Source organism: Polyergus mexicanus, unplaced genomic scaffold, assembly GCF_030449975.1.
Source record: "Polyergus mexicanus isolate NDT 795.1 unplaced genomic scaffold, iyPolMexi1.0 SCAF_1, whole genome shotgun sequence".
NCBI classification, from domain to species: domain Eukaryota; kingdom Metazoa; phylum Arthropoda; class Insecta; order Hymenoptera; family Formicidae; genus Polyergus; species Polyergus mexicanus.
The window spans coordinates 12,379,962-12,407,141 of NW_027223321.1; the positions used below are offsets into that span (position 1 = coordinate 12,379,962).

Below are 27,180 nucleotides of genomic sequence, written 5' to 3' on the forward strand. Positions count from 1 at the left end.
AAGTTGTCGTTAATATAAAAAAAAATAATATTTTATATAAATGTGTTGATTTTTAATATCAACTATCTCTCTTTCTCTTCTTTCCAGATTTTATTTTCAGATTTTGTTTTTTACGATCTTCATTATACTTTTTTCGCTATAAATAAGAAATAAGTAAAAAAAAAAAAAACATTTAATTTTGGGAAACGTTTTAAATTTTCAACAACGATCTACTATAGTTGGTATGATACACAGCCAATATATGAAATAACAGTGAAAATTGATGTCTGCTCTACTTTCGCGTCGCAGACACAATTTCCAAAAATACATGATCGCAATAGTCGGAATGGAATATTCAAGTAACCATAAAGTGGTAGGGAGGGAAAAATGACTTTCGGTTCCGGCAGTCAGTCGATTTTTCGTATCTCGAAAGCAGTCGAGAAATGACAAAGCACAAGATAAAAGACAAGAGAACAGAAGACGGAAGAATATGAAATAACAAGCTTTGTCTCAAAGCTATATTTATGTTCGGAAAAATTAAAGCGTGATCGATGAAAATCGCGGATTGAAATCTAGCACGGTTGAAAAAAACCATCTTCCATTAATCGCGAATTTCTTCTATTAATCTGCATCGAAGAACGATAACGGTACAAAACCTGTACGGTCGTCGGAAAAAAAAAAAAAGTAAATAGACATTTCGTGGAAAAATATGTTTTTATTCGGTATACCGGCAGTGAATCCTCAAGTTTCTAAAACCGCAACTACTCAAACTTTTCAGAGAAGTACCACCTTGCGGTAGTCTAAAGATTGGAAAATGTTCTGTGAAGCAAAAATGCGTGCGAAGAGAAAAAGATCGTCAAAGCCATTAAATATCAGGTAAAATAAAAATGTAGCGCAGGTATTTTTAAAATATTAAAATTTTAAAGTATTATAAATTCAAAAAAAATTAAAAAATATATATATATTTAAATATTTAATTGCTATAATTATAAGTCGCTATTACTATAACAAAACTGAACGAGAATCGGCATTATCTAGCGATTCTAGCGATTTATATATCACTGTTACAGAGTTGTATGAATTTCCGACGATTTCATGCTCTTGCTAATACTGGGATCTCTGCCATTCGAATATTGAAATGCTTGAATGTGTGTTTGTCAGATATATAAACGGCCAGATTTTACGTCGGATTAACTCAAATGCCCGGCGAATAATGCCGTGGTGAAAACAGGAGAAATCGAACGCGATTACTGCCTCTCCGAGCGATATCCATCAATGGTAAGTGACCGAACGTGTTCTTCAAGGTTCGTTTGTTCTTTTATATACCTGTGGCAAGCGTGAAATAAAACTTCAAGCACGTTCGTAATCTCTTGCTTTTTTTTTAGCAAGAAACAAATTCGTATACTAAATTGCTTTAATTATTAATACAATTTATCAGCAGTTTTTACTATAGTATATTCCTTAATATTGCGTTTAATCAAATTATAGCATTAATATAATTATACGTTACACAAAATGTATATAGACAAATTCGTTTCATTTCGTCATCTTTTTATTTTATACGACTCAAAAGAAATCTATGTTCAAAATATCTCCGTTTTATTTTTTCTTCCTGAATTAATTGCATTTTACTTTGCGTCTCTGTTTCTTAAGCAAAAAATATATATCCATATAAACGTGAAATTATATATGACGTGTCCGATAGTGGAAAACTTTGAATATTATTCTCTCCCTCCCAAGAAAGATCGAGCCATTTTCCCGAAAGTTCCAAGCCAAATTCAAGTAGGTAGGTAATCGAAGAGACTCATTCTCCAAGTTCTCTTCGAGTTATCAACATTCTACCTACGCGAAGCGTTCCGCCGTAAAGGGTAATGACTTTTCCATTCATCGTGAACAAGCAAGCGCTTCTGCGAGGAACGCGGACGTATCTATAAGACCTTAAGCGGGACGTTTCGAAGACGAAAGCGGGAACGAACGCAAACGCGCGAAACGTCACCCGCGCTCACGAAAAAGCTGCCACGTTTCTGCGCGGACGACACGTGGACTCCCTGGTGGTGACGATACGCGTGTCAATGGCGATGCAGCATCGGGAATTACGATTATTACGATCAAGTGACCGCGACAAGTCGTTCCACTTATGAATTACCGTTACTACTTGCCAGTTTGAGAGTTCGTTTATCGTTCTCTTGGAAGAGAAAAGAAGAAATAAATATAAAGAAGGAATAAATATAACGGTTGTTTTTTTTTTTTTTTTTTTTAGCCCTATCTATAATTTTACACGCCGGTTGTGTGTGTTTCGCGCACTGCGAACGAAATCGCGTGTTCCAATTCATAGCTAAGACTATGTACTTTCGCTTTTCATTGATTGCATATCGGTAGCCGCATAACAATCGATCCTGTGTAAACGTGCGCCGCCGGTATTACATAATTGACAACGTACCTCCGGGAGAATGTAATCGTTAAATTATACACGCGATGTTCTAATGGAGAAACGTTGTAACAGCTTGAGATATAAACAGGAAAAAAAAAAAAATTTATGAGGCAAAATAAAGATAATAATTACTACAGTACATCGTTAAAATTAAGATATATATATGGTATATAAAAATAATTTAACATTGTCTACATTTGAAATTCTGTTAGACTCAACTTGCAGGATATATACAAATCAATTTGTACGTTTGACTGAATGCTTATTTATTCACCGAGTTGAAGGATGTACTGAATTACATATATATTGTATATACAAATAAAATTTTACGCATGAAATTATTGACAAAAAGGTTGAGAACTTTTGATATTTAAAAAAAAAATTTCGTATATTCAATTATGCAATATATTTGTTATTATATACTATAATATTTATATTTAGATGTTATATTTTTATTCAAGCATCATATTACAAAAGATTTATGATATTTTTAGGAAATATTACATTTTAATATACAGGTTTACAGATGCACAGATCAATTATCAAGTGTAAATTATCTGAGAGAGCATCGCGTTGCATGATTGCAAAATAAAAACGCAATCAATAATATATCAAAGATGGAAAATTTAATCGCCCTGGCAAAATTTCTGTATCTCTGATATAGAAACAATCACTAAAACATATTCAAACTCATTTCGCCGATAGTGAGTGGTAATATAAAATATGTGAAAAGTGCTTTATATTTTTAATGCATGTATATATTGGCTCGGTGTAAATATCTATCATACTTGTGGATTCTCTGCTAATTTGCAATAATATGGAGAATATTAATATTGTAAAAAAAAATGCAGAGAAGAAATCTATAATTTTTTACATCTTTCATAAAAAAGATTTAATTAAAAAGCTTGAAAAAGTTATACATTTTTATACTTTTTATAATACAGAAACCTGTGTTCTTTTGACACTGTACAATTAATCATAAAATACAGAGTAAATATTGACAAAAGTACTATAAAATTACATTTACCTTTAGATATGAAATATTGTACATCCCAAACACTTATTTATTTAAGTAAATATAACAGAAAATATATTATATAAATTTCTAAAATATATAAATCTCTCTCAAAAAAAATAAATAAATCATATATAGAATAAAATCTAATTATTATCACGTATCGTCTATCAAAGCAAGCGATATCGGAGATACTATCAATATTACAGGTGCCGGCGACACGTGGTAAACGAATCACTTGTGACACATAAACACATACATTACGTATCGGATCTGAGCAGCGACGTGACCGCCGATCCCTTTATCCGATCCCTCTCTGCAGCATTCAATTCCCGTCCCTTCGGCAAATATGTGCACAGGAACACGATGTATCCCGTCTCCGTACGCGCGTGCGCGCGCGAACCGACATAATCATTCGCGCTGATATACACGCAGAAATATTTAATGTAACGCGTCGCGGCCCGCGGCCGTCCGGAGCAGCGTTGTAATCGGGCGTTTCCTCATCATCACGTATGAAGTGGTGTCGGATCCTCTCGAGCGCGGTCCGGTCCGACCGATCGGTCGGTCGGCCGGTCACTTCCACGCAGGGACACGACGGACAGGACATTGTCCATTATCGTCGCACGCTATCCTACTTCTAATTTTCTCCCACCTTTTTCCCTGCTCCCTGCTCATTCGTCTGTCGCTCGTAAATCTCCTCCGTCAAGATTTCCAAGTAAAAATGATCCATGGGAATTGGGATCCCCCATGGGTTCGATGAGGTCGTAAAAAATCCGGGCCTTTTTATATTTTTATTACGACTATCGTGGGAAAGACGCGAAATGTTCAGAGAGAGAGAGAGAGAGAGAGAGAGAGAGAGAGAGAGAGAGAGAGAGAGAGAGAGAGAGCTTTAAAACTTATAAGTCTAATTTTCTTTTATTATCATAATTAATTCTTCAAATATAATATTTCAATTTAATATTATAATAATCAATATAATATATATATATATATTCAATATAACCATATTCGAAAAAAGATGATTGCAATCGTAGAATTATAAAAATACTTTTCTTATTTTTCTCTTCTACTCTTATTCGAAACTTTGATTCAATTTGGATCAATTTAGACATCTAGAAAAAGTAATTAAATTCTCCATCAATTATCTATACTTGTGGATAAAATGAAATAAATGTTCGAAGCTGCAAATTCGTATTTGAGCGTCAAATTTTAAAATTAAACAAAAAAAATTTTTTTTTTTTTTTGCAAGGATATTTTTTCAACGAATATCTAGAGAATTTTTCATTAAAGTGTTTAATATAAATTTTCCATCGCCACTATTCTCTTTCACCTGTCTTCTAGCGTAATCGGTTTCTCGTCGACCGTAAGCTTGGAAATTCGTCGCATCATCGCATGGGATTTTCGTTCCAAAGTTATCCGAGTAGCGGATCTGAAAGACGATTTCGCGGAAGGTCATGGTTCAAAGTGACGCAGCTGACGGAAGTTGAAAACAACCGACAAGGCAACCGGTACTAACTTAAAAAAACAATTATTTCAATCTTATTATAAATCTTAATCTACTTTTCCACCGTCCAAGATTGACCGTCATTCATCGCATATAATTGAGTATCATTTATAATAATTGTACAAATGTGCAGCTCAAATTAAATTTTCATTCCGTAAAGTAACAATCTTGATGAAATAATTATAACGAGATATAGAGATAAATGAAGATCTTCTCTCGTGATACGAGCGTATTATTTCGCATCGTGCATATTCACCGTCTACCATTTTACTTATTGATTTCTATTCAAATCATCGTAATACTATATAAATTATTTACAAGCGCGGTATCTTTTTTTTTTTTTAATTAGTTATTTATTTATATCTATTTTCCCCAAAAATTTATATTCGACGAATATTTCCATTCCAGAATATGAAAACTATAGACAACTACCGCAAAATGGAAAATAGGTTTCTGGCTTGAATATATTTGCTCGCGGTACACGAATCATTATTTCGACGAATGAGGCAGATTCTTGCGTTGTTCGCGAGCCAAATAATAATTAAAAAAAAAAAAAAAAAAAAAAAAAAAAAAAAAAAAAAAACCCAGGAGGAACTAATTGTCGCAAATGAGCTCTCGTTGCGCTTGTTAGTTTTCCGTTCTAGGCGCGAATAATTACAAGGTAAAAAACTCGCAAGGACAATTACCGATTCTACATTAATACGCAAACGCTCTCGTGACGCGCGAGCTGTCTTAAATACAATATCGACTTTCATCACACAATACCGATGCATCTTTGTCCCCGTTTATCTCGCCAGTTGTCGTTTCGATTTCAAACACGGAAACTAATTGCTGTCGGTTTCGTCGCGCACGTACCGAGCGCACCTACATATTATAGAAGTCCTCGTTTTAAAACGGATAATTTGCTTTCAAATATTTAATATAATTTATTAAGTGTCCTAATTAGCACTCAATAAATATCCTATATTATCGCTCTTGTATCCAGCGTTTGCTACTATACATTTCGTTTGTATGCTTATATCTTATTTGTAAATTAAAATATAAATAAATAAAAAAATAATTAGTAAATTTTTAGAATTATTCAGTTTTAAAATTATTATTATTTTTTTTTAATTATCGTTTTAATTTATAATAGAATATCTTTTAAATTATAATTTTAATTTTGCTATTTGTGTTATACATATATTAACATTAAATAAGCCAATAAATAGAGAAAAAAAGAATATATGACATTTTGATATATATATGATATTTTTGTAAAGAGAATTTGTGAAGAGAATTTGTGAAGAGGATTTGTGAAGAGAATTTTTTATTATATCTAACTCATAAATATGACTCTGGACGGAATTATCTATTAAATGGATACTAATCATTAAATGGTACAAACAAAATAATGTCAAACAATTTGAGAAGCACCGAGTAATGTAAGAAAATTTACACACACGAAAGAATATTATTCACGAAACATTCGAAAGTTATTCTTTTAATAAAAAAATTTAAGATTCATATTTCCCAGAGGAGTAAAAGCAAAAGTGGCATGCATTCTCGTATCGTATCTCGTACCGATTGTGCCTATTCACTCCTGAGAATTCATGTTTATATTCTCAATTTGTTTTCCATACATACATATAAAATATCTCAGAGACGTCATTCTTTTCATCCGTTTCTTAAGAAGTTCAGGGTGAGTATTTCATTAACGGAAACCTGTTTTGGAAACACTGTTTTGCGTCAAAACTTTTTAATTTTCAAGGTTAAATACCTCGATAATTAAAGCGGGAATTAAAGTTACATTAATTAAAATTTTCTTGAGTATTTAAGAGATTTCGCTATTCGTATCTTTGCAGCTTAATTTGATAAAATTTCAGTGGTTTTTGGTTAAATACAAAATTAATTCCAAAATGATCATAGTACCCATAGAATTTAACAGAAAATATCGGTAGTTACATAGGGAACATAAAATTTACGACAGCCATACTTAGTTAGCGTGTTAAATACGTGGCGAAAAAGTAGGTCAATGCGGTACGCTATCATACTGTATAATTCTTTGTTATGTTTGGAAACGCAATGAAATGATATATGTAATTAATTCGCAACTATAAGGACTCAATATCCTCTGAGCGAAATAATGTTTAATAATGTGATTAATATGCTACCTTAGCCAACATAGTAATTAGCCAACATCGTAAAATATATGCGCGTGATTAACATAATTTGTTAAAAAATCTATTTTCACGATAGCCCAAGATTTTTATTAGATGTTGCCTGAATAACCACTTTCATACTTGTGTGATTAATCAAATTTTTATCGAACTCTTATCTCATGCATATTCAGGTCGATGGATATTTAGGTTGCATCGAAGAAACAGTCCTACAAGTTATTCACGTTAATTGACGATCTTTCCTTGAAGAGAGCACATTCTGTAAACCCCTTCAGTTATCTTATGCGCAGTAAACTGAAGTCATTATAGCTAATCGATAGACATATACCAATAGATTAGCGTAGAATTATCAGAAGCCTTGTCAGATGCGACCTTGCTTTGCCTTTTTCTAAACTATGTTTTTCTGTAAATAAATCTAACTGTTTTCTGTCTCTCTGTAGAATTATATAAAAATATAATAAAGCAATTTTTTTAGAAAGATATCCTTCTTATCATGTAACGTAATATATTTTGCATTTCATTCGCTTGAATTAATTGAGATTAAAAATCGTATCTCTAGTATAAGAAAACTTATATTTAACATACATTGTAAAAAAAAATCGTTATTACTCTAGGTTTCTAGAATTTTTAAATTGCGATTTTGAAATAATTTAAAAAATTAAAAAAACTCTTAAATATAAATCTCTGTTATAAATCCTAGGCGTTTTGTCAATTTTGAAAATATCATAAATATTATCTTCCCGATTGTATTATTACACGAATAATTCAAATTATGTTTAACACGATGCATTTCTTTCATCTCTTGGCTAACAATAAGATATGAGACCTAGTTCGAGGCTTAATTAACGTCGAGAAAAAATTAGAGAGAAGAAATTCGAGAATTACTTTAACTACACGAAGAATTAAAGTCAGTTAATGAATGTGACGTTGTTATCGCGCGGTTTTTTTTCTTTTTTAAAAAAAAAATTGATACTATTATAGGTAGGATTTGATATGCCTCTCACGGACGCTATATTCTGATACAGATACGGTAGAGTTGTCCTCGTATTCTCCGATGCCACTACTGTTACGCTGATATTCGAAATAAAAGCGACGGTTCTAAAAAGCGGTTACACGTGGATGTCACCGCTATACTATAATGTATATGTCATAGAGCCGAATCATTTTTTGCGCGACTGACTTTATCGACTTCCATTCAATAACGAACGTAAAAATATAGCTATCCCACAGCAAAGAAACGAAATAATATTCGAAAATGAAAGAGAGAGGCAAAAGAATAAATACTAACGCGAGAAAAAATAGCGCTCTTGTGAAAAATATGCATTTTTATATCTATTTTCGTTACATTACATGTCAAAAATATAGAAACATAATATATGAGAAATAAAACTTGGAAATTCCACTTATGAGAAAAGACTGATTATATCGCTTCATGTTTCACTACATTATCTTTTATACGGTGAAATGCGTCGTTAAGCAGAAGCGCCCGCAAATGATGTTGGAATATGTGTCGCACGCATTTGCACGGGTGCAAACATTATTCTACTTATAAAGGAAAGCACGTGATGCCGCGCATAATGTACGGGATGCAAATATCGCAGTGTTAGTTTTCCTGCTGTGAGACATGAATGGTTTGTTTTGTTAAACAACTCTCTTTCTCTCTTTCTCTTCGGACTCTATAATTTTCGATTTATAGTTTAACGTCGAGTTCTATGGAAACACAAAAGTTACTTTAAATCTGTTCATTTTACCCACTCGATGAATGTATACGGAAAAGTTAAAAGACGATCGAGAGGCATCTCTAGAAATGAAAAATACGAATTTATGTGATCATTCGCCGCATATTTGAAAAATTTATTCGAATGACATGCCAGGAGTGTCCCAGATTTTAATACCTTTTTTTACAGGGTGAGCTATGTGACAGTAAAAAAATTTGGAGCCAATTCCAGAACGTCGGATATTTTATCGCGATATTTCTCTCGCGTTCCGATTTCGTCAATTTTAAATGGCTTGGATCGCTATCAAATCGACTCGAATTTTATACTCCTAAAGTATCCGCAGTAGTTATTAAATAAAGAAAAAGAATTCAACTGTCTGCGCATTGTTCTGAGAAATCTTTATATTTATGTGCGTTTATACTCTGGAGAGAGGCGAAAGTAGCAGTAAAAAGTAGTTGAAGTAACGATACCGTGAACAATCACGCGAGGCATACCAGCTGCTTTTTCAGCTGCTAAATCGCAAAATGTCAGCGCGAATGCGTAAATAATCTGCAAGATCTGGATCTTGAACGTATTACAGATTGTTTTGGCGGTAGTGAACATCCGGCTAATTTATCTAACGCGCGAGTATCGACGAGTCTGGATGTACCGCGCCGTTTACGTAACTAACATTTACAGCATTGTCGTATACATAATTACAACATCATCGGCAATTACCTCATCCGCACGAGGAAACACTTGTGTCTCGAATGTTTATTGAATAGAACATTATTCGGAACCGCTGTTTTATGATCGTCAATACAACTGATCGTTAGCGTGGTTTCCTTCCGGCTATCCCTATTAAAAAAAAATCATCTAATTATATTAAATATTAAAAGGAAATAATATGTCTTTTACCATTTTTTAAATTATTTTGAATTATTTCGCAAAGAAGATTGCTTTATTTGTCAAAATATGAAACGATAACAAATTTTGCCAAATAATAGGAAATAATTTATAAAACAACATAAAAGATATTATTTCTTTTAATATCTGCTGCGAATTTTATATCAAATATATATTCTTCAAAAATAAATTTGTTTTAAACGTAATTTAGTATAACGTATATAATACCTATATATAATATATTAAGGTATATTTATGTTTAATAAAAATTGTGATATATAATCTCTAATTATAATCAAATTTATTTTATCAAAGTTGAGTAATATCTTTCAAAAAAATGATTTTCTCCTCGTGAAGCAAACTCTATCCATAGCATTTTATATAGCGTACCATTTGTTTATGATAAGCATAGCACATATCATGTACTTATATGTACGCATATCCGTTTCACTAGCGGCATATGTTATCCAGTTTAAGATTACGCTTATTGTTAGGTGGGTTAAAGCTCCATGACTTGAGACTATCTAAAGCCGAACGAGCTTCCGGCTTGGTTCAACGAAGTTTTAATGGTTCATCAGAAAAAACAAACTACGCGTCACGCTAAATATAGATCTTGACTATGGCGGGCCATTACACGCTCGCAAATTCCATACAAGCTCCTTGCGGCTTCCCGCCATAAGAGAATCCACACGTTCGTGATTTTGCATCATCGCCAAGAATAAAGTTGTCAACTTCCGTAATCGCGTTTTTCTTGATTACCGAAATATAGATAATGGAGCTGTTGCGAAAAAGACAAAATAAATGCATACAAAAATAAAATTTATGATTAAAGTTATCCCGATGTATGTATACGTGCTTCTCCTAAAAATGTCGCTTCAAGATATTATTATCTCAATTTCGAAAATGTGCGTGGTGTCTCGAAGAAAATGCGATATCAAAATTTGAAAAATTTTAATTTTGTTTGAAACTATTCTACAGGCAGGCATATTATGCCGAATTTCCTCGTTCTTTCGAAACTATATATGCCTTCTACAAACTTTAAACTCTCGAACATTTCGAGCAAATAATATTTCTGAACAATAACATTATACGCGAAGCAATGAATTTTCGCGTTACGTCTAGAATGTATTCTAAACGTTTGGAGTTTTGTGTATCTACTAAAATAAATGAAGCAATACGTTTATACAGTAACAAGTAAAATTAATAGCAAATATTAATAAAAATTAAAAAATTGAACTTTCATACAATACTCCAAACTCTAATACAATAATAATGAGATGGTAATAAAATGTACCGAGAACGATAATCTCGAGTGCATAGAAACGTAACATATGTTATTACATAGAAATAAAAAAAAATCACCGCGCCAAAGCATAGCTAGTCTTTATTCCTGTCGAGAATCTATTTCTGGAAAGTCTCAAGTTCTACGAACGACGGTATAAATCTTGATAATCGTCATGAAAGTTCCTCGTCGATAAAACGCCAACGCCATTCGTCGCAACATATCGGCGAAAAACAGAATTTCACTCAGAGTCTAATAGCCCGACGATACAAATAATTAAATATTAAATGTTATATATCATACACTTTGAATATATGATTAATCATGAGATAAACGATGTCAACAAAATTCCTGAGCGGTTTCATCTAAACATTTTATTAAATTACTTGTATATATATTTCCTAATATTTCGAAAATAAATATGTTTTCCATATAGATATATATGAAATCTTTGAGTGTGCTCTTATAGAATGTATTGTATATTATCTTATATATAACACAATTTAAGAACTTGTGACATTAATCATCATTAATCATTAACGATCTTGTCGTTTTCTAATTTTATATATATATATATATATATATATATATATATATATATATGTGTGTCAAAATGTAATACTTACCTAGTGGAATGATCGACGAATGAACCGCCATCCAAGAGTCTCAGCTTAGCGAAGAGTACAGCACTGACAAACGGTACCGCCGTGAGTTCCTCGAGGTCGACTTCCACCGAGAATTTGTACTTCTTCTTCTTCATCATGAAGGCCATCTCACCCCTAAAGCCGGGGCACCGCACTTTGATTCCTGTTGCGTGTAATGTGCAGGTACCGGATACCTGCGGCAAACGTGAATCTCGAGGGTCCGCCCACCGTGACTTCCTAACGATTCCACGTCTCCGAGAGACCTTGACTTCGATTCAACGATCGCGGGTAATCTCGGTTGATCGATGCATTTGCGGCCGATTTGCGACTACTTCCGGTCGTTCGTATTTCCTCGATTATCACTTTACACGTTTTACGCACTTGTCGATCTCACCGTCTCGCGTTTCGCGCGCGCAAGGAGATTCATTCCCGACTTTTTAATTACAGAAAATATAGTAGATCGGAAGAGAAGTAGTCTCGACTATGTTCAAATCCTTCTGTTCTTGGATCAAGCTCCAATTTTTCGAATCAAGATTGCTTTTTGAGCGTCGCAAGTACTCGGATGAATTATGACTATGAAGATTTCTATCGCGCGATTTCCACCGCCGTGAATTTTCCCTTGTAAGAGGAACGTCTTAAGAACTACGTAGCGAACGACGACTTTGTGATGATCCTCTTTTGAAGATCCTTCATCGACGTCGCTCCGACTTCTATGTTTGTTAACGTTGCCTCGAGATTAAATAGGAAGAAATACAGCTAACATCCTTGAGCGCCATTTTTGTCCTCCGGAACTGCAAACAAAGTTTGGAATTGTATTGCATAGTCGTAGGAAAATGGTACAAGAAGATAAAAAGTGAGACCGTAGCAAAAAGAAAATATCCGCGCAATTAACGTGTGCAAAAACTAACAACGCACGTGAAATATTAATTAAAAATTCAATAAATTCAAGGTATACTTAATCCACATCAATATTTATCATTTGTAAACTTGAGAATTACATACGAAATTTGCACCATTTCTTGGCAAATAGCTGAAGTTAAATAAATATTATTATTACACATACAAAATTTGCTTAATATTTCCGCATAATGATTAAAGCTCCTTTCATTAAAATTTTGAGATATCTGAAATATAGTTTTTGGATTGATGTAAATAATAATAAATAATAAAATCTAACGAATAATAAAAATAATAATAATAATAACTTATTGTACATTTACATAATGGTTCATACATTTTTATTTAAAAACATCTTTTCTGTCACTTTATAAACCTTTCGAAACTGAACGCATTCATGAAATTCATTTTTCAACAAAATAATAACTCAAGTTACATTTCAGGTAATCGTGAAAATATACGAACCATCCGTTATACATATACAATGTCAAAGTATAATGTATATAGCGATAATAATACGGTAAATTCTCTTGCATTGTAAATTCTTGAAGACACAGTCGATAATTGGAAATTCATGTATATTTCAATATCGCAATACATTTCTGAACTTTCACAGCTTCAAATCAAATAAACATATACGAAATTAATTATCCATCAATTGTTACGAGCATAATAAAAATAAAAATAATTCATTGATTACAAAACGAGAGATCCAGTAAAATGCAATTATCTATCCAAAAACAAGCATTGACAGCTCTTTCTCTCCATCTTTCTCTTTCTCTTTCTTACTATTACACGGAATATTATCCTTCAAGTGAAGAAGCTAGCGAGATAACACAACAATTTTATCAGCATTTTGTGTATATTTTGTTTTGTCACTACATGTTGTTGAATAATATAATTATACCTTTTTTAAATGTATCGCGTTTAGTTAATAAAATAAAACATTACAATATTAGTGTCTTTTTTCCCCTTTAAATATAATAATTTTTAAAAATAACAATCAAGATTCTATACTATTTAAATATTTATATATTTAATGAATAATTATTAAAAGCACGTCGCGTTGAAAAGTAGCAAACGCATGAGAGAAAAGGAGATATTCTCGCCAAATATTTTATTCAGCGATGCCAAAATAATTAATTCACTATTTAACAATTAATTTCATCATTATTCGCCCTTTTTTTTTATTTTTTTTTTATTACAGCTTGACATAACGTCCTAACAATTTGTGATTCGTGTCAATTTGTCGCGCGACGAGAGACGCGTTTCTGAGAAATAAATGCAAACTGTGTGACGGCAATTAGAGAAACTGAGGTTTCAAAAACGTTAATTGCGCTCGGAATTGCAAACGAATTTCCACGAATGCTTGTTCGCTTCCTGGAATCGAGTTTCGGAATGCAAATTAGGTGAGCGCCGATGTGATCATACTCAGCGATTAATGCAAGCCGAGAACATATACAATCCTATCCGAAATAATCGACCGAAAAAAATATAGTAGTGTTTGATTGTAAAGAATTTAAGTCACCAAAGATAGGGAACAGCGTGAGAATAACGATGATCAACGAGAGAGCGATAAAAATATTTGATAAGCCATTCCTGACGTAGCAGGAAAATTTAATGTTTCCAATGCGTTGTTTTAAAAATAACTTCTCTCATATTGCAGGTTTAAAATTTATGGAAGCGAAAGCAAGTATACATTTCCTTTTAAAAACACAAATTTATATATAACATAATTTCTTTCAAATATAGTTATATAATTATATAAATGAATAATTATATTTTTAAATAAACAACAAAATACCATTTTTTTTTTCACTTAGATATTCTGGATTAAAAAGCCTACGCTTGATAGAATTTTATTTTATAAAGGTTTATAATTACAAAAAGATATATATCTAGAATTGATTGTAAAAAGCTTTAAAAAAGAGAATAACCCAAATTTAAAAAGTGAGAGAGAGAGAGAGAGAGAGAGAGAGAGAAACTGCGATTCCAAATTGGTTAAAAAATCCATCAGTCAAAAGATCAAAAATAACATAATTCCATTACAGAAAAAAGATTCTTTAAGATGTACGTCATCTTTAATCATTAAACTAAACTTAATGATATCTAATATATAGTTAAAATTGCAACTTTTTATTATAACTTGCCATGTGAAATGAAAAAATAAGAGATGTCTTATAAAATAAAATATATTTAATACTGTACGTTTTCGAAATAGAAATGTTTCGTTTCGCAAAATCTTTATTTATATTTACTTCTGCTCGATCGTGTTCCATAAGTTAATAGGATATCTATTCATTGATGATCGATTATCCAATCATTGAGTGTCATTGAGGTCGACATCTACTCAACAATCTCGCTACTCGCTTAACCGGTTCGACTTTTGAATGAGAATAATTACGAGATAGAAACAAATCGAGAAATATTTAATTCGTCATCGACAGGATTAATCAACAAAATTAATCTTTCCATGTCCGAATAAAACGGATTAATTGTACACTTAGATATTTATACAGGTTTTCTCACGCAAACATTAAAAACAAATTTCTTCTCTCATGTGTGTGTGTGTGTGTGTGTGTATTTCTCATTTATATAAATATGTCTTATATAAATATTAATCAAGAGGAAAAGATACAACATTTTTAAATTACTAGATTGTCTCTTTGGTGGACTTATGTCACCCATATATATCGATGGTGCTCGACCTAACCTAGAATGCTCATAGTCTCGTAGATGCAGGTTGTATTCGTGCACGCGACGCTCGTGAAAGTAGCACGGGAAGACGATAAAAACGCGTCACTCCCGATCAGCCGTCAGCCAGCTGACAGCTCGGCAGCGCTAGACGGATAGGACACTGTCCTTGCACGCGAATCGGTCAGCGCGCTTCATTTGGGAGCCGCCAAATGGCATGCCAGATTGCATGGATCTCCCGGTGGGAAGGGACTCCGGAATTAAAGCGACGCGATGAAGGAAGGAAGGAACGAGCGTGTACGACGCGTACTCACGATGAGAGATAACGGGCACTGGTCCTCGCGTTAACCTCTCGCGCGCGCGTCTCAGCGCCACCCGCTACAATTCCAAATCGATCTGAACCTGTCCCGAAGAGATCCTTCGATTTGGCAGACCTGACTCTTCGCGCGCGAATCTCTCGAGGAATGTCGAGAGATGGACGCGATCCGATCGCGACAGAAATTCCAACAGCGGTATCACGTCTCGGGCGATGGCAGGTGCGATTTTATAACCTCTCGACAACGACATTCGCGACGACGAGCCAATATCCCGATCTTTTTCGAGTCGCTCTGTCGCGTTTAACCTCAAATATCGCGGACTTGAGATTATCGACGAGTTTCGGCTTCGGATGAGAGAAGATGAGCGCGAATGGTACTTACCGTGCTCTGTACGCTCTCGTAGGGTCCACCACGCTAGCCGATTTCACGCACTCTCACACTTTTCATGATCACACAGGCGTCTCCTCGCGACCACTATAAACTGCCACGGTGATGACGAGAGCGACGATAACGGACACGAGAATGCGAAAGTTCCTTGAAGAGGCTGCGAACGCTTCGTCACGTCCGATTTAACATAGCCAAACGGAGCTTGTCTCACCCGACTCCTGACTCGCCTACGAACTGAACCGAACTCCCGAACTGTACGAACTGTGTTGTGATACGGGGGACGAGTTTCCCGCGCATGCGCGACGATCGCCATCTCAGTAAAGTGCCTAGTTCGAGGGAAAAGGTGTTGTTGTAGCGCGTATAAAACATGCGATTCGTTTCTAAATATTCGCGCTCCATGACTATTAATTTTTCGAGAAACGAATAATAATAATAATATTAATAAATAAGTAATTTTTAAAAAGGCAATAATAATGAAATAATCTTTAATACTTATCTTTATACTGCTTTAGATGACGTACGACATTATCGTTTCTCGAATAACGGTCACAAAACTGACAAACAGTCGCGATAAAATTATATCGATGAATTTTTTTAAAATCGATAAACGATGCGAAATATATATTTATACAGATATAATTATAATAGATTAATTTCTGCGCTCTTAGCCTAATCTGACCTTATTCGTTCGCAACAAATTATCGATGTGTCCATATAATATCTCGCACTGTATATACGTCGTTGTACTGATTGAGGCTGCCATCGCGTACAGTAGAAGTAGAAGGATCTGATCAAATCCCATCAGCGAGAAGTTGCGCGTATGCGTGAATGACGTCCTGCCCACGTGATCGATCTCTGCAAATTCATGCTTAAATGAAATATGGAAGTCTATATTTTAAGTCTAAATGTTGTCTATTATTTTTTTAAAAATATTAATTACGTGTTGTAATGATATATATAAAATATGTTAAATCATATATATCGAGCACTATTAACTTTTATTATATATACGATGTTCAAAAAATTAGAAAATAAATAATTTTATAAATTTATTCTACCTTTTATATTGATTAAAATAATGTCACGTAAAGTTCACTCCCGATTTTAAATCCTTATTTTTTAAACAGAATTGTGATCTTTAATAAAAACGTTCGGAATAAACGAAATAAACAAATAAAAAATGTATATATTATTTCTTTTACCATTTTCTATTTCTTTCCTATGAAAGGAAATATATATGATGGTGAATATTCGTATTTTATGGTGAAATATGTATGATGCTATTGACCGATGATTGACGTTTACACGTCACCCTTAATCGGATTTAATAACATCCGTAGTTTTAAAACTGACCAATCACGACTATTCCTCTGAGAATGGAATGATCGTGATTGGGCAGTTTTAAAACTACAGATGTATTAAACCCGATTAAAGGTGACGTGTAAACGTAATCATCGAGGCTCGATCTCTTCCTGATTGCACATGCGCGATGAATTACGTCGCACTTTGATTGAAGTGGCGACTCGATATCAAAACTGACTGTTGCTATCTTCGCGCCACCTCTCGAGTATTTTCGAAGTCATCGGCTAAGAACGTGTTTGATTGGTCCGCAGGCTTGGACGCCATGATGTTGACACTTCTTTAAGTGCGGATGCAACACTTATATTTATAGGCTAAAGATACAAGAAAATTTTTAAAAACAAGAATTATACATAACATAATAAAAAATAAAATATAAAATTATATATCGAGTTTCGCAAAAATAACGTTCGTATATTAAAATATAATAATATAAATATTAAATATTTCGACATAATGACAACATGTGAAAAATCTTTTAAGAAGGTTCGATAAATTATACGCGAACGATTTTTGAAACGTTTTTCCATATCTAATGCTGCGTAAAAATATCTACTTGATAAATATTCAACATATATTTTATTTCTTATATATATATTTATTATATACGATCTTTCGCAAGCGCGATATGAAAGAATAAATGTTGCGATCGAAGAAACCTCATTTACCAGATTTTTATTCATGACAGAACGGTTATGCAACGATATCGAGATTAGAGGAAGGATTAATTTGGTCAAGGACGTTTCGTATTTGATACGAGATATGTAGAGATTTCGATTTGTAGTTAGGCTTCCTAAATTAAATTTGTTATAAAAAAGAGATTCTATACACATATATTATTTGCACACACATATATATATATATATAAACAAATTTTAAGAAATGATACGCGCCTTTTTATTATCATCTGCTCCTGCCTACATAAAAGTCTCGATGCAAATGTCATCTGAAATGTATCCGCATGATATAATTCTGATAATTTCGGAATATTAATTAATCACGAAATATAAAAATTATCTGTCCCTTTCCCTATCAAAAATGCATATATATAACCGCGACATCGAGAACAAAGTATCGATGCGATATCGGAGGGGGGTATCGCTTGTCATCCCTACCAAGAGATCTCTGGGTGGTGGATGCTCGCGAATGGCCGACCCCCGTCGTTGTTTCTGTCAATCAAGCGCATTGTCAATCGTCATCGGGATACAAGAAATCATGTAAATGCTGGTGGAGAGTCGTGACGAGACGTGCACGAACGTTCCTGGGGTGTGACAGTTTCTCCGATGAAACACGCGTGAGAAACGGGAGTCGCGTGCCACACGCAACACGCGGTTGTCACCGCGGGCGATCCGGGGATTGGGGGGGGGGGGAGGGAGGGAGAGAGGACCACGCCGTGAGAAGGTGATCTCCGGATATTTTTCGTCGAGGATAACCGAGATTGGGATATCGAGGATTTGCGCGAGGACGAAATAAAGCGGACGATACGGAAAATCGTCGTCGCCTGAAATACGGGAATCACGGGACATTCGACGGGCGTATTCGCCTCACGGTGATGACATCGCCTCGAATTTAATTTTCCAACCCACGGATCGTTTTGTTCTCGGTCTCTAATGGGTCGTGCTACTGCAGCACGAGGGTGACACGCAGAGTTGACAGAGCAGAGAGGAGAGACACGGAATTTCTCCCTTAATAACATTCGTTTCGTCCCCTGGACGAAACACTGATTTTTCCAAAAAGACACACAGAGATTAACGCTTGGAAAAAAAAAAGAAAAACGCACAGAGCCACTTGTGTTCCTGAGAGGAAGTCGAGTACGTGATTACTGTCATTGTGCCAGAGCAATGTTTGTAAATATGGGCTTTCCAAGTTCCAAGTAGGATATATATAAGTTGTCCTTTATATAGACGAGCTTGAGATAATTAAGATAAGTGTACGCACAGAGAGGATTTGTACTTGAAACTTGTCTTGAGTATTTCATTGAAAAATTATATCTCATTTACCTATACACATCAAGATATATTGGACAATTTTTCTTAAAAATATGATAAAATATAATGTACAGTTAAAGAAGTCTTAAAAAAAAGAAGACCGCATTAAATATTGCTTTAAATATTGTTGATTGTAAAAATAGAACAATGAATATTGACATTGCAGACTTAGTTATGGAGGATAGCATGAGTGTAAAATCCATGGAATCAGTGGCGACAAGTGACGAATATGAATTTGTGAACGAGAAAGGTACCAGCAAGCAGCAACAGGCTCTCTTGGAACCACCCATGCTAAAAATCGCCAATAACGGCAATCTGGAGGATTTGCAAAATAATCTTCGCGAGGTGTGTATAAATTTATCAGACTTATCACTGTGATAATCTAGATTTTGATAGACATTAATCTAGATCCGACATATAAATGTTAAACTGTGTATTAACATACTTTTATTCTTTGTGTGACAATTGCAGATTTTAACAGAGGACTCGAAAATGGAGGGTAGTGAATTCAAAATGACAAGTACCGAACAACAAAATCAGGAAAAAACCAAAAGAGTAGGCCATAGTAAATTTTATGAAGTTAGTTCTTGCATTGTTGCATCGGAGAAGCAGGATATTATGAAACCTGAAGATTATCTTGAAGAAGGTAATAAAAAAGTTTTATACATATTATACATGTATATAAGAATATTTATCACAAAAATAAACATGATATAAGAATGATAAACAGATTTCCAATTTAAATGTATGTTTATGATTCAGACTTAAATACATTATCGCATGTTCAACAAGAATGTACTATTTTCAATGGTGTTACTTATTTGGGAGCAGCTGCAATAAATGCACCAAAATCCGAGTGTGAAATACAACGCAACATGAATATATTAAATGCAGAGCAATCTTTGAATTTAGGAATAAAAGTTTCCGTTTCAGTGCCCAGCAGTTCGCAAGGTTCAGTTATGTGAGTATATTTAAATTTATAGCAAGTATGTGAAAAGTCAGATTACGATAGCTAATCAGATTATATAATAAATTAATCTAAAATTTCTCAGTTTATATGACGCTGCAACACAACAAGCTATTGCACGTTACGAAGTGCAACGCATTTTATTTTACGCACGTGGTGAGAGTATTGGTCCATGTGCAGCATGTTTTGCTTTCACGTGGTCACACGGCGATACTTTAGAATCTGCCATTTATCAATGCCATGTTTTCCGTTGTGACATACCAGAAGCGGTATGTTTTTATCTTATTATCATATATATGCAAAATCATATAGCTTCTTATTTCAGTTTATCTTTTTCACATTTTATCCAAATTAATTTCAGTCTTTTTAATTATTTTGTTTAGGTTGGACAAGTATCAGCTTGCTTTTCAAAAGCGTTCCATAGAATACCACGCTCAATGACAAGTTCATTGACAGGTAGTGATTTCAATGGTTTTAATGCTGGTAGTGAAAAAGTTAATTCTAGAGTATTCATTTTTGAAGTCACTATGGAAATAAAAGAGGAAGATGGAAAGGGTACTTTTGGTACAGTCCCTAAGGATAGAAATTGTTTTAAATTACGAAGTAATGTGGCAAAGCAAGTTTGTTTGAGCATCCAGCAAGTGTCCAGTAAAGAAGGTGGCATTACGCTTGAAGTTGAGAGGTGTTTCGGAGTACTTGTTAGCCCTGGACGAAATGTTAAGCATAGTGATATGCGACTACTCGAGATGGTAAAGAGAGATTCACACCAGCAAGTTAATTTTATGTCTATAATCAGCTCAGATGTTCGCAATATTACAACAATTTTACAGCAAGTTAATTCTGGACCAATAATGCAAGACAAACAGTGCTATAATATTTGTGGACGTTGGGATCCTGCGGATCCTGCTTTGGAAACTCTTAATATAGAAACTCCTAGAGAGGGCAAAATTTTCATGACTGTTGCCGTTGATCTCGTTATCAGAGATATTCGAGAACCAGTAAGATTTGTGATAGAAACATCGGTCAAAGTGTATCCACAGAACGAAAGATTTTGGTACTTTAACAAGAGAAATCTCGTACAACAATTTTATCTCAATTCCAAAGAGGCAAGCTAATTATTTTATATTCTTAGGAAAAATTGTATTTTTAAATATTCATCTACTTATTACACATATTTAAAATTAATATTCTCTACAATTATACATGTTAATCTTTTTTAAAACAGATAATTTCTGGGGATGGTACAGAAATACATTACGAAGTACAAAGTATAGAAACATCTGGTGAATTAGATAGAAATAGATTAAATTTGGCTCTGAATCTGGCATCTTTAATTAGATCACCCTCTTTGACGAGTATTGATACACTTACGCCTAAGGAAGAAATAGATTCCGGTAATAAAATTAATTCCAGAAAGAATTGGTTTGCGAATTTAGTAATACAAGACATATTTGTTAATGTTTCAATTTAAATATATGTATAGACGGAGATGAGCCCATGTTAAGTGGTACAGGCGAAGTATCTAAAGACTGCTCAGCTGATGAATTGGCAAGTTGGGCTGAAGTTTTAGATAGCTGGCAAGTTAATGAACAACGTCCAAAACTTCTTATAAAACTCACGAAACAAGGAATTCCTGAAGCTTTACGCGGCGAAGTTTGGCAACGTTTGAGTAATTGTGACAATTCGCAAGAGATGATGGACAAATACAGAATGTTGATTACAAAAGTGAGTGCTTGGGATATACTTTTCAAATAATAAAAAGCATTCATTATTTTTCTTCTGCGATATAACATCAATTTTGATAATAAATATACAGGAGAGCAGTTGTGAGAGTGTGATTTTAAGAGACATTAATAGAACATTCCCGGCCCATGACTTCTTTAAAGAAACTGGTGGTTTAGGTCAAGATTCTTTATACAGAATAAGTAAAGCATATGCCGTTCATGATGAAGAAGTCGGATATTGTCAAGGTCTTAGTTTCTTAGTTGCTAGTCTGTTATTACATGTAAGTAATTGTTATAAAGTTTTGTAAAAGAATTTTGAATGCCCGATGATAGTTTTTTTTACAGATATACTGTAATATTTTTGTAAAATATGTATAAACTAAAATAAATTTAGATATTTCTCTTATAGATGCCCGAGGAACAAGCGTTCTGCGTTCTTGTCAAATTAATGTACGACTATGGTCTGCGAGATTTATACAAGGATAGATTTGACAACCTTTACATGCGATTTTACCAATTAAATCGCTTGATAGAAGTAAGTTGATAAATTAGTTGGTAAATTCATTATGTTTGCTTGACAGTAAATTATGCGAGTGAGCTGCATATAAATTTTTTCGCAATTGATTTTCAGGATCAATTACCAGAACTTTATAAGCATTTCTGTGATCGCGGCGTAGAAACGCACATGTTCGCCGCACAATGGTTTCTAACTCTCTTTACTGCTAGATTTCCATTATATCTTGTCTTTCATATCTTGGATGTATTTCTTTTACAAGGACTTGACACATTATTCCAAGTTGCCCTTGCTTTATTAATGGTAAGCTGTTATAAACAGAGACACTCTTTACAAAGTTATTATATAATAATAATATATAAATTATTGTAAATTAATTAAATTGATATAAAATTATGATTTTCTTATGATATATTCTGTAATATATATATATATATATATATATATATATATGTGAAGTAATAAAGTAATTTGATATTTTTTAGCTGTGTAAAAAGGAATTATTGCAATTAGATTTTGAAAGTATATTGAAATACTTCCGGGTGCATTTACCAAAACGTTGTCGAAACGAAGAAGTGGCACGCTATGTTATGAAGTTAGCTTGTTCAGTGACATTAAAGAAGTTGAAGAAATATGAGGCAGAATTTATGACATTGAAAGGTAATTTCATATTCTACGTTTGAGTTGCACATCTCCTGGTTTATTTTTAAACCTGATGTTCCATCATTTCATTAGAGAACATTGTACACCATGTTGTACATGCATGTATACTGGTTGAGTAATTATTGCCTGTTGGTTGTGAATTTGTTTTTATAATATAGGTAAGAGCTTCAGGCACAAACTTTATACTTATATGTCATTTAAAACTAAAAAATAAAATATCTTTGCACATGTCAAGGGGATTATTACTTATGAAATTATGGATAAGATATAAGACGAATTCTTAGGCTGTGCCATGAGATATATAATGAAATATCTTTTTTATTTGTAAGAGAACTTAGAACTCTTTTTTTCTTGAATTCAAAATCAAACGATCTAATCAAATATATATAATACATTATATATATATATTAAATTTTATAAAATATTTAATTTATAGGATAACATCACATATGCGCGTATATATTTAACATGATTATATATATTTTTTAAACCAAAGTATAAAATATGCCTCTAGTCTCGAAAGAATATAGCTAATATGTAATAATTTAGTAATATACTCTTGGTAAATATTTTATAATAAACTTTATATATACACAGCTCTCTATGAATTAGTTTAAAAATGCAAAGTAGACATTTCACAATTATTTTATAGTCAGATGATAGTATTGCTTGCTTCTACATTTTTTTTAAAATTGGATATTGCAATATGGTGAGAGATAAATTATCGATTATTTTTAAAATAAGAAATTTATTGACTGTGCGTGTGTGTGTGCGTGGGCGTGTATGTGTGTGTGTGTATATACATACATATTGTTATCTGTTCTTATCAGTATCTTATTATGGAACTCTTATAAATTATCAAAAATATATAAACACATTAATGATAATATATAAAAATATTCATAATATTATAAGATCTATTTAAATGCATACAAATGAAATTACATAAAGATATTAAAACCGACTATAATAATTTATATCATATTTTTTAAAATTTTATTGATTGAATTGAAAATATTACAATTTTCATGATACAAAATACTCAAATTATAGAATTATCATGCTGTATCTTTATATATATATATATATATATATATATATATATATATATATACACCTTAATGTGTGCTGTGAACATGTAGTACATTAATATTATGTGTTAGACAAGGAGATTTCATGTGTCAAATTTTCGTTTTAAAGTTTAATTTTTTTGTAAAGTATTATTTATTTTTTGATGAAGTTTCTAGAAAAGCTGACACTATATTTGTTATTAAAGCCCATGCTTATTAGCTATACCGCTTGTGTATACGATCTTGTATTGCTTTTTATTTATAGATTATTTATTATTGCTTACTGAAAATAAATTGTCTTAGAATATTCTAATTTTAGTTTTGTGAATTACCTATTTTATCCGATGATATCCTGCTCCTAACAAATATCTAATAAACGTCTGCACTTCCTCTATCTTTGTATGTTTTTTTCTTGCTATATTTGGGTATGCATTTGTTATTTATATATTTTGGTATGCATGGGTGCAAATAATATTGTCTCGGCACTTATTTGTACTAATTATACCTCCATCATGTCTATAGAAATAGTGTAGTGTTGTAATAGTAATCCACAATAGTGCTACAGATGAGTATAATTAACATAAAGAAAAACAATAAAATAAAGTAAAATTATCTAAGATATAAAAATATATAACATGTTTTTTTAACAAATAAAGGAATTATATATGGTAGAGATTATATAGAAAATGTGTAAAAGCATTGCTATGAAATTATTATCTGCGCATATTGATCCTATATCAAGTTGTTGAAGTGTAAGCTGATAAACAGTAATATACATAATTTTCCGCTGATTAATTAGACGGGAATTTTTGTGTATGCTTGCATACTGTAGATAAGGTCATTTATATAAATATTGAATTGGATCTATAGATTTAGAAATTATATATAGAATGTACATTATAAAATTTTTTATCATAAAAAATACAATTTACAATAATTGCAATAATATTTCTTTTGGCTCTCCATTTTTTTTTTACTAATTACGTGGAAGGAATAAAATTATAAAAATATTTTTTTCAGAAAAAATTACTTCTACAATATTCTAAAATATGTCAAAAGTCGCAATATTGATAAGTATCTCGATTGTCAATATTATCGCTTGTCAAGGAAATATAAGATAGAGATATCCAATATCAGCTTTGCCAGCAGTTTAAATTTGGCATAACGCACTCTCTACAACAGTATATGATAAAATCGGCTGCTCGTGCTAACGAGATATCGTGTATCTGTCAGTTTCGTTCCGGACTATCTATTTTAAACAAATCAGTCGTGCAAATATGAGCTGTCCAATGAAAGAACAAGTGAAAAGTAAAAGTAATAAGCATGTTTATATAATGCTCAAGTATCCAGTGTTCAAAAATAGCGTTACGTTTGCTTACGCGTATCAGATATAAGATAAAGAAACAATGCGTATTTAAAAATATATATATTTATAACATGTATAAGGCACATCCAAAGAAACCTGAAGCAAACAGGAATAAAAATGATGTATATGAAATTGTCATAGCAAAAATAATTCATGCAAAAATAAAATCACGTTTAAAAAATAATTATAACATAATAATTGTAAAATGTAATTATGCACTCACATGAAGATGATTTTAAATTTATAATTATAACGAGATGAAAAATTAAAAAAGAACGACGCAGTTATAATCTATATGTATATTTTTTGAAGATTATTTATGAGAATTGTGTTTATTCTTCGTATAGAAGCACAAGAAAATGCTGACGAGTACAGTAATGAGGTGGAGCAATTACGCGGTACAGTAGCCAGAAATGAAGAGGAGAAGCAAAGATTGGAGGCGGAACTATTGCAAATTAAAGAGATGTTGCAACGCGAAGTGGCTCGGGCAGATGCCGAAAGTCGCAGAAGCAACGTCATTATAGCCGAATACAAGCAGGTATTTATAAAATATTATATTCCCCATACACAGTACGATTTCAAATATTATATAGAATTGTAAAAAACGTATATTTATATTGTTTCAGATCTGTCAGCGTTTGGAGGACGATTACAATGCCGCAAAGACAACGTTGAGCGAATTACGAGTGCGTGATCTCTGATTCAATTTGCGCGATTGCGTTAACATTGTATCGCGTACAGAAATAAAATAACTGATAATGTTTCAGGCAAAGGTTTCAAAATGTGAGAAATGCAGGACATGTATAATGGATTCGTCGAATATCTTAGCGGATATTGCGCATCCTTTGGAGAATCGAATAGATCCTATGCTTCATAGAGTGCAAGAAAGGGTGCGCGAATTAGAGTTGGAATTGGCGCAGACAAAGTTGGCTCATGTCGAGGCAGAGTGTCGGAATCAGGTGATGAGAATATATGTATATATATATTGCGTAATACTAATTTTTCAATTTTTCGAAATCGCAAGATACAGAAATCTTTAATACGAATTGTTTTTTGCGACAGGATCTGACGCATCAATTGCACGCTACTGCCTCCGAATTGCAAGCCGCACGAAACAGCTGGCCATGGTTCAGTAAAACCTTATCCAGTATAAAGGAAGCAGCGAATAAAAGGGAGGTCTTGGCCCCGGGTGCGCTGAGAGATCTGAGACGCGATAGCGCACCCGGAGGCGACTTGCATCATCTGATACATTCTCGAAGTCGCGATGCGCGGAACAGTCTCAAGGAAGTTGTGTGATGCAGTAAGTATTTTTTAAAAATAATAGAATAATTTTTATAACAAAATCAAAGTATTAAAATAAGATGCAATATTTACAAGTCGTATATACAGTAGATAAAGAGCTCTTTTTATATGTATTATTCAAATATTAGTCAAGAAAAAAATATTTCATAGAAATAATTGTTATATTTCATTGATGTTATAATTTTAATATCCTTCCTTTCTCTCTCTTTCTTTCTCTGCATGAACAATATATTTCTTATTCTATTCGATAAGTTTTTATTAATACTTTTCTACACAGACAAAATGCCAGTACAAGAGGAAGAATACGTGTACTTT

The 27,180-nt window shown here is 32.9% G+C and overlaps 2 protein-coding genes across 9 annotated transcripts in view; one reads left to right on the forward strand and one right to left on the reverse strand.

The window, feature by feature from the left end:
• LOC138935628 (uncharacterized) overlaps nt 1-16,157 on the reverse strand; it is a 61,274-nt gene extending 45,117 nt beyond the window's left edge. For all 4 annotated transcript variants that reach the window (XM_070300367.1, XM_070300348.1, XM_070300358.1 and 1 more), the window contains exons 1-2: nt 15,907-16,157; nt 11,600-12,408 (exon numbers count right to left, since the gene is read on the reverse strand). In XM_070300367.1, coding sequence (XP_070156468.1) covers nt 11,600-11,745 — 146 coding nt within the window. In that variant the 5' untranslated portion in view covers nt 11,746-12,408; nt 15,907-16,157. The remainder of the gene's footprint in view (nt 1-11,599; nt 12,409-15,906) is intronic.
• Nucleotides 16,158-18,410: 2,253 nt separating this feature from the next.
• On the forward strand, nt 18,411-26,863 carry Gapcena (GTPase activating protein and centrosome-associated). Of its 5 annotated transcripts, XM_070300436.1 has the most exons (17): nt 18,411-19,082; nt 19,426-19,604; nt 19,731-19,905; nt 20,022-20,220; nt 20,312-20,495; nt 20,610-20,975; nt 21,057-21,332; nt 21,452-21,620; nt 21,710-21,951; nt 22,043-22,231; nt 22,360-22,485; nt 22,582-22,767; nt 22,950-23,124; nt 25,911-26,101; nt 26,190-26,249; nt 26,331-26,522; nt 26,626-26,863. In XM_070300436.1, the coding sequence occupies exons 2-17, from the start codon at nt 19,434-19,436 to the stop codon at nt 26,857-26,859; spliced, it is 3,135 nt and encodes a 1,044-aa protein (XP_070156537.1). In that variant the 5' UTR covers nt 18,411-19,082; nt 19,426-19,433; the 3' UTR covers nt 26,860-26,863. The 5 variants fall into 5 exon arrangements, with proteins under 5 accessions (XP_070156537.1, XP_070156510.1, XP_070156519.1 ...); XM_070300409.1 differs by having other exon boundaries at nt 18,411-19,144; nt 20,610-21,332; XM_070300418.1 differs by having other exon boundaries at nt 18,411-19,114; nt 20,610-21,332.
• Nucleotides 26,864-27,180: the final 317 nt, after the last annotated feature.